The sequence below is a fragment of the Rattus norvegicus genome, chromosome 2 (genome assembly GCF_021556685.1).
Source record: "Rattus norvegicus strain SHRSP/BbbUtx chromosome 2, alternate assembly SHRSP_T2T, whole genome shotgun sequence".
NCBI lineage: Eukaryota > Metazoa > Chordata > Mammalia > Rodentia > Muridae > Rattus > Rattus norvegicus.
The window spans coordinates 24241408-24250178 of NC_141535.1; the positions used below are offsets into that span (position 1 = coordinate 24241408).

The following is an 8771-nucleotide window of genomic DNA, read 5'->3' on the forward strand; positions in this document are numbered from 1 at the left end:
CCAGGGTTCTCTATAGTTTCGAGGAAAAAACACTCTAAGTAGACTACATGAAGAATTTTCTCTTTCAAGAGCTGAAGGAATTTTGGTTTTTAGGAGAGAGAAAAGCAATTAGTTTTTTTCATCAGTAATGGAAATTTCTAAGTGTAGCTTATCCATCTTTCGAAAGGAATTGTCTCTTTTCCCAGCACTTTTCTCCTCGTGCTGGGTTGGCTGAGAAACACTCCTGCCAGTGTTTACTGCACGTCCTTGGAGCTTACCATCCATCCACATCCCCACAGGCAGTAAAGGAAAACTCGTGCACCAAGGACAGCTGGACACCTGTCACACGGCCAGAACGGTAAAGTTATGACCCCGAGAATCCTAATTTTCTGTATGAATGTTAATAAAATTTTTAAGATGGAAATTCTTCTTCCCTGTGCAGAGAGCAGGGCTATGGACGGTAAGATGCTCAGCAATTAGGACGCCCATACAAGATTTGTCTTTCGAATATGCTCCGTTTCTTCAAACAAACATTCTCTATGACGTTGTGTGCTAAAATAGAAGCTCAACAAACGTTTCACCAAGCAGGGAACGGTTGTTTGGGCAGAAAATGCTCATCTAGACACACAAAGTCCTGTTCACATCCACCACTTAAGAATGTTCATAACAACTTGTACAGGTGCAGAGAGGAATCTTAACAACCACCTCCATGTTCCCTCTGCAGCTTCTCTCTTCTCCCTTTCGCTCCCGTCTCCTCCCCCTCTCTCAGACTTTTCTTGTGCCCATCCTTTCTTCTCGTCCAATGGCAGGCCTCGTTCCATCTTGTACCTGCCTTCACCTGTATAATGAGGTTCCACTGGGGAATCTCCATCAAGGACGCTTCAGAAGCTTGCAGGTTCGACCCAAGTCCGCTGTGACTTCTTTTCAGCTGTAGCAAGCAGGAAGATAGTACTAGGAAGTCTGAGAGAGCCTAGGCCAAGGGCTAGTGTAGACTCAGCGACAGTTCTGTGGTCACTGAAGCCAGGGTCCCTGCACATAGTCTCAAGTCCTCTTGCTGATGCGTAACAGAGGATAAAGAAGCAGAGTTGGGGGAGGCCTAGCAATGCGATCTCAGAGATCCAAAGTTACAACTTTTGTATCATTTCATTAGCCGGTCGGTAGCTTTGTACTCACAGGGCTCACAGTTTGGGGCTGGTTCACCAGTACATTAGCACCATGTCTGGGTAGCTCACTAACATATCAAGGCCTATCCTGAACTAAACACTCCTGAGCTGCCCAGTGACCTGCCAGGGGCTTGCTTCCAAGGCCTTGCTCTTACAGAGTTGCCCAATGGCAAGCTCAGACAACACAGTATTTCATGTCAGTCACACAAAATGGCCTTTAAATTGCAAAAAGTGGTTTTTAAGTCATGTTCCTAACACCTGTGTTTTTAAATTCATTTTCATTTTAATGAATTTAATTACTCTAATAAAGGAAAGAGTTCGTAACTAAAACATTTGTGGATTTTGATTATGAAAACAGGTTTATCAATGGAGAATTCAGCCTAAGACATCCATCCACAGATTTTATTTGTTTATTGGTGTTTTTTTTTTAAAGAATTATTTTATTTTATGTAGACAAGTATATGTCTTCAGGCACACCAGAAGAGGGAAGCAGATTCCATTACAGATGGTTGTGAGCCACCATGTGGTTGCTGGGAATTGAACTCAGGACCTCTGGAAGAGCAGTAACCACCGCTAACCACTGAGCCATCTCTCCAGTCCCTGATGGTTGTTTTTTAAAGACAGGGTTTCTCTGTGTAGTCCTGGCTATCCTGGAGCTCACTCTGTATACCAGGATAGGCTCAAACTCACAGAGGTCTGTAGGATGTTGTTATTACACAGGTGAAGGCAGGTATAGGATAGAACGAGGCCTGTCATTGGACGAGAAGAAAGGATGGGCGGGAGAAAAATTTTAGAGAGGGGGAGGAGACAGGAGACAAAGGGAGAAGAGAGAAGCAGCAGAGAGAACATGGTGGTGGAAGTTAAGATTCCTCTATGCACATTTACAAGTTGTTATGAATATTCTTAAGAGATGGGTGTGTACAGGGCTTTGTGTGTCTAGATGAGCAAATTATATCTCATCATTGGATCAGAGGTTATTGTGTTGTGTGTTCTTTCATGTGGCGATTTAAGTTCAAGAGAGTCTGTGGTGGCTGGCGACATGTGTATGTCTGGCATCATGGCAGCCTGCCTTGGGAACTAGACGGGTAGAGAGATTGTTGCCAGGCTCAGAGAGAGGCCATCAGCAGTTTGATATGGAATGGAGCAGAGCTGGTGAGAAGCTTTGCTGACTGAGATGAAGATATCTTGGGGCACTATGGTGCTGGATCTAGTGCGGGGCAAAATTTAATTTTACAGCAACAGAGGTCCACCTATCTTTGCCTCCCAGGTGCTGGGATTAAAGGTGTGAGCCACCACCACCAAGCCTCAGATTTTATTTTCAATATTCTACTAGAATCTATTTGGTTGATAAAGCCCCCTTTTAGAATCAAGAGAAGACAAACGACCAGGTGTAATTTAAGGCGCTGAGTGAACTTCACAATCACTCGCTAACTAAAAAGCCAGAAAGCCCAGGAAACCAAAATTCAGGCTATTCAGGAACCTTAAGCAACAAACTGGGTAACTGTCATTAACGTCAGGAATGGGAGTCTGATATGAATTGAGGTGTGGCAAATGTGCTTTATGAATCTGCTCTCCACCACAGTTTCATTTCTGTGAAGAAACATTGGAAAAGGAACAGAGCTGCGGAGATGAGCGTTCCTACAATGTGATCCCAAGCTTCCAGTCAACAGCACTCCTCCCACGAGGTGAGGGCTGGGTAAGTTTACTGAAACCTAAACTTGGTTGGATTTTTACTTCTTCCCCTGGCCTCTACCATATTTTATTTCTCTTCATCTGAAATAACTAAATAATGTGGGGGCCTAGCCAAGGGAAGATTGTGAAGCTAGCAAGACAGGGTTTTATCCAGTTTTCTCATGGGTATCTTTATCTGTGGGAAACCTTTATGAAGCATTTAAGTAAAAATATATGAAAGTCAAATAATTTTCAACCTTTTACTATTATTGACTAATTGCTATAGGGGAAAAAATCCATGACTAAACAGATCAGACATGGATACAAATATTTAAATACACATGAGCATTTTAATACTGGAACCCTTTTCTCTAATTTATATCCTTATGTGGAGCCACAGTCTGTAACATACCCGAAGACAGTCTGTTTCTAGCTGAGGGAAGTAAGCAGTCATCCTGTTAGGCAGGCCCTACACCACCCGAGGCCCGAAGATGCCTGAATGACAGCTTGGAAACCTTGAGAAGTTACCTTAACCTTGAAAGCAGTCATTCCCTCTGGCTCTATCCCCAGAGAGCTGCGTCTCTGGAGAAATGATTTTGTCCTTTTGAGGCCTCATAACATAAATAATTTTTAAAGGCCTGATAATAGTATTTAATTCTGATTTCTAAATATAAGTGCTCATATTTACAACCATCCATATCTTCATAGTCACGTCTTTGTCTACAATTGTTAAGGTCTGCCTTCAACTTAAACTGTGTGCATTACCCACACACTAGAACCAATATTTGCTACTCCCTGTGTCTACAGTCAACAATAGTTACATAGACAGCATTGTCGGTTACATATGAACAAGTTGGCAAACGTCTTTTTTTCCCTCTGAAAATATTGCTATTCTTCTATATGACTAGCATATGATGTAGTCAGTGGCATTTGCTTGGTCAAGATACAACATAAGAAAATAAACATTTTTATTCTAAAGTTACCCTCACCTTAGACCATTCTGAATTAATATTTTGTTTCCCTGCACAACTGTTTTACGTAATGCAACTTTTCACTTGGTGTTTGGCATATAAATAAATGGCTGAGTATACCTGGTGTAATTAGGAGTGCTGATGTGACTGTCCAAGCTGAGCAGACAACAGCCACACTCACGGGGAGATGATGACCAGATAGTGAGAGCCAAGTGCCAAGGGATTTCCTTTTCATCACGGTGCAGGTCACAAACAATGAGAGAGGAGCTGGGTAGAAAAGAGCCGGACTGTGTGTGCAGACACACTCAAGTACAGTGCCACACTGTTAGAGAATGGTAAGGGGAGCTGAGGTGGAGGACGTCACAGATTGTCATGGACAACCAAAACTAGTCAGGCAAAACTCCAGAAAAATTATAACTTGATCATATTCTCCAGGACATCCAGTGGTGTCACCTCAAGTACTCAAGTCCAGGCAGGATGGCCACTGATCAGTTGAGGTTCTGCTTCATGTGAAAGCTGGTGGAATGGTTTCCACAGGGTCTATTTACTTTTCTATTATTTCTTGAGGTAAAAAAATAGCATAGCTAATTTGATCTTGCACACGGCATAAATACTTAAAATGATGAGTAAGAATGACTCTAAAAAATGTTTAGCAATTAACTGTAGACAAAATGAACCTTTTAAATGATGGGATTTGGGTTTAGGAAGGCGACTCAGTGATAAAGCATTTACCTATCATGGGTGAGGTCTAGAGTCAATCCCTAACACCACTAGCACAAAACAACAAAACAAAACAACAAAACCAATGAATTAAAAATCCAGTCTAAAATACAGAATTCTAAAGATTCCAAAGTTCTCATTCTATATTATGTATAAGAGGCAAATCCAGGAAGGACATACAATTTTCTTAAGGTCCTGGGACAAACAAGGATTCTGGACTCTGGATTAATCTCTTCCTTATATTACATGATGCTACTTTTAACTGTCAATCTACAAGTTTGAGATATTAGACATCAGTAAGCTTGTCAGATCTGCATAAACAAAGACTATTATGGATTTGAGACAATCTTACAGAAAATTATTTTTCCCAACATGTTAAGAATGTTTTTAATAAAATTTAACAAATAATTTTGAACTTTTTAAAAAATGTAACTGCCAAGTGTAATCGTCTCTTTTATTCCCAAGTGTTCAGTACATGAAGATGGTGGTCTTACTTTTGGGAAGCTACTACAATAAATAATTCAGTTGCTAAATATAACTAAATGGGGGAGGTGAAGGGGAGATCCAAACTACAGCACCGATTATAACTGCACTAGTTAATTTGTCAGTGCTGTGACCAAATATAATAATCAACTTAAGGAAGGTTCACCACGAGTACAGTGTATCCTGGCAGGGTAGGTTTAACTGTGGGTGTGGCTACAGGCACAGCATCAGGAGTGTGAGGCAGCCAGCCGGTGTGCCGAATGAGTGATGCCCAGCTTCCTTTTTCCTTTCCCCCTTTTTATTCAGCCTGGGACCTCAGGCCCATGGGATGGTACCACCTGCAGTTAAGGTGGCTCTTCCCTCATCGGTTAACTGCTCTGGGATAGCTGTCATCACAGGCATGCCCAGGAGTATGTCTAGTATCTAATCTGGTAGAGATGACAAGATGACCCTTCACCATGTCTCCTCAAAAATGTACTAAGAAGGAAATTGCTTTTTTTGTTTTTTTAGACAGTATCTCACTATGTAGGTTGGCCTGGCTTAGAACTCTCTATGTAAACTAGGCTGGCCTTTGGTTTATACAGCTCCACCTACCTGTCTTTGCCTCCCAAATTCTGGGATTAAAGGCACAATGTCTGTAGAAAAAAAGGATTTGTTTTAAACATGAAATTCTTACCAAAACCATTTGACCTGAATCCAGCACTGAGATAAAGAATGTAGAGCGATCTACAGAATGAAGTTTAATTCTTTACAAGTATTAATGTTGTGACAGTTGTAGAGGCGTCATTATACACAAATAAAGAAAACCAACAGCAGCTAAATAGAATGAACAATTCTTACCAACATGAAGCTAATGGGGAAAAGTTAAAAGATCAGAATCAGAACAGTTATTTTATTCAGAAAAGAAATTTGAGTGTAACTTATGTGTTAGGTAAACTGTTGTATTGGTGTTACATGTCCAGACATACCAGTGACTACGTAGAAAAGAAGTCTTGCTATTAGGAGATATATGGTAAAGGATGAGATAATCAAACCATGACATCGGCAATTGACTGTAGACTATTCACCAAAATATATATAACATGTAAATATATAAATTTATAATAAATAATAATATAATATAATATAATATATATTTATATATATATTTACATGTTGTGTTTTTACATGTTGTGAGACATATAAAAATGTTAATAATTGGTAATTCTGGGCAAAGGGTATAAGTATTCTTTATACTTGAAAATTTTCAAACTAAGAGGCTAGAGGAATTGTTGAAAGCACTGTGGAAGCTCAGTTTTCATATGAAGTATTCAGTGGGAGATGAATCAAATGAGACCTTTATACTCTTTCTGTAAAGTATCACTGGCCCTTGGTGTGCATCAATAGCAAGGCTGTTAGGAATTTTATAAGCATGGTACTTAAATGCTAAATTGGTGGCAGATTTAGTTGGGTGTGTCATAAGGGAGTGTTTCTCTGGTTATTTTAGACTGTAAAATCAGTAACCACATGTGTTAGAGTTGAAGTGTTGGAAAGAAAACATCCAGCCTCTACAGTTGCAGAACATGGAAGTTCCCGAACCTTTTTGCATTGGTGCCTCCCAGACATTATGTCACACTGTGCTCTTCTCTACTGATGTAGGTTGTGTTAGCATGTAGCACATGTCCACTTCCTCAACAAGAGGCTCCTCCTCTCCTTAGAATATCTAGAATATTAGAGTAATTAATTAGAGTCATGGACGATCTGGCATAGTGTGTGTGTGTGTGTGTGTGTGTGTGTGTGTGTGTGTGTGTGTGTGTGTGTGTGTTCAGGGATGGTCTAGGAAGTCTTCCTAGACTAGTTAAATTAGTAGAAGGTAGAAAAAGCAACAGACTTGGCAAAAGTGACAGAAGAGTGAAAACAGCAGCTGCTGGCTAATCAGTTTATGAGGAATATGAAACAAGACTTAATCTGCCCAGAATGCCACCAGGACTCTTTCCTTCTCCCAGCCTCCTTCATAACCTATGAGTTTGCTCTCATTTGTCACCAACACTTTTCTGCAAAGAGCTAATGAAACATTTCTGAGTTGTTCTTTAATAGGAATCATCAATAATTGGCTCGATAAAGGTAGACCAAGACTTCTCCATGGAAGCTGGAGCTGAGACTGACGCCAGGTTTTCCTCAAGCATGTAACATTTGAGAATCGTGTGGATGCCAGAACAAAATGGGGGGAAGGTTCTATTCTATTCTATTTTGTTTGTTTTGTTTTATTTCCCAGTCAAGGCGGGGGGGGGGGCAGTTTCGTGGGCAGGTAGCCATTAGTGGCTGCTACAAGGAAGGCAGTCAAGTACCTAAATATTTTGGACCATCAGCAGTGTGGTTAAATGGGTAGTCAGAGGACAAAGGTGATTCTCACAATATTGTGTGCATGGCTAGGCATCTGTGTATTACAAACTGATTCTGAAAACAGACTTGAGAGTATGACAATCAGTTGTCTTCATTATGTTGAATTTGAAGCATCCTTGGAACACCAATGTATAATATTTAGCAAATATTTGAAGTTCTAGGTAGAGAACTGTATTGGCTGTATAGAGTTCTGAGTATCATCAATATATAGTTAAAAGTTAAAACCATGGAGTAGTTGATCACCCCAGGATGGGGTAGAACATTATAAGGAAGGGCAGGAACATTATAAGAGGCAGAGAGAGAGAGTACCTAGGAAGATCTGTGGGGGGTGGAGCAGTGGGACCAGAACCTTGGTACAAGATAAATGACAGACACTGTCCAGTGTAAAGGAGACATCCTGCTAGCCTCACTATAAAGATGTCCTTAGACTTTCCACTGTGGCCTAGGAACACTGAAAGTGAAAGCAGTTAACAGAGAATAGAATAGAAGGTGAAAAAAAAATACGAGATGAAGTGTGTAAACTGGCACTGTGAGTAGTTTAGTTAAAAAGAGAAACGTTTAGGCTGGAGGTAAAGGACCAGTCAAACAAGAAGTTGAAGGTGGAAGACAGAATGAATCACGACAGGAAGTCTGCAAGATAGCAGTGCAAAGAAGCAGAGGTTTGAATGACAGGATGAGGAATCCCGGGTCAGATGGTAAATTAGAAGCAGTGGGTGGATGAGGAATATGGTTAAAGAGACGGACGGACAAAGCTTTCATGCCCCTGTGTCTAACCTCTTGCTGACTCTCCAACTCCACTTCTGTTCAAGCCTTACTTGAGAAGCCATTGCTGTCGCTGTACGGCCACCGTGGCTGGATCTATCACAGCCTCGTACAAACCTGAGTTAACTGTTGCAAGTGAACTGCTCACTGGAGTGCCAAAGTCTGGACTACCGAAAAGTACATACGGAGAGCAGACGTGAACAGTACAAGCAGAAGAGTGCTTACCAGAAGTGTGGTCAGGGAACTCCAACCTGAGACGGCCAGAAAAGGAAAACGACTCCTCCTCCCCACTATTGCCAGGGATCAAGGATACTGTGGAAGCCTGCGCAGTTCTCTGCCAGCGCACGCACCTCGGTCCTCCGCGGGGGCTGAGCCACAGAAACCTCTCTGCCTGAAGAAACTTCGAAACCTAATCCACTAAAGACAAGACGTGACTTTCTGGAGGGTGGAGCAGGGGGATTCTGGCCGTGGATTTCTGCCAGGAAGTAGTATATTCCCACCGGAACCCAATCTAGAAGGACACACTAACATGTCAGAGTTATTGAAACAAACCATCCTCCCACACATATAAAGACTTATAGGAATAAAAATCCAGGAGAGTGGGAACCATGTCACCTCCCACCCCCTGTGAGGAAAAATA

The 8771-nt window shown here is 41.4% G+C and overlaps 1 protein-coding gene across 2 annotated transcripts; it reads left to right on the top strand.

The window, feature by feature from the left end:
* Window positions 1-614: 614 nt before the first annotated feature.
* Window positions 615-8771, top strand: LOC134485570 (uncharacterized). 2 transcript variants are annotated; one of them, XM_087636058.1, is made up of 5 exons: window positions 615-658; window positions 789-874; window positions 2725-2838; window positions 7064-7198; window positions 8179-8771. In XM_087636058.1, exons 1-4 carry the CDS (start codon window positions 637-639, stop codon window positions 7154-7156), a joined length of 315 nt encoding a protein of 104 aa, XP_087492184.1. In that variant the 5' UTR covers window positions 615-636; the 3' UTR covers window positions 7157-7198; window positions 8179-8771. The 2 variants fall into 2 exon arrangements, 1 of the variants encoding a protein (XP_087492184.1); XR_015670259.1 differs by lacking the exon at window positions 615-658 and having other exon boundaries at window positions 788-874; window positions 2725-2827.

Bases quoted from the DNA above. Each gene is read 5' to 3' on its own strand.
- LOC134485570 (XM_087636058.1), top strand. From the start codon at position 637: ATGTTCATAACAACTTGTACAG. The intron at 659-788 runs GTGCAGAGAGGA...GTCCAATGGCAG, and splicing joins GTTCATAACAACTTGTACAG to GCCTCGTTCCATCTTGTACC. The intron at 2,839-7,063 runs GTAAGTTTACTG...GTTCTTTAATAG, and splicing joins TCCCACGAGGTGAGGGCTGG to GAATCATCAATAATTGGCTC.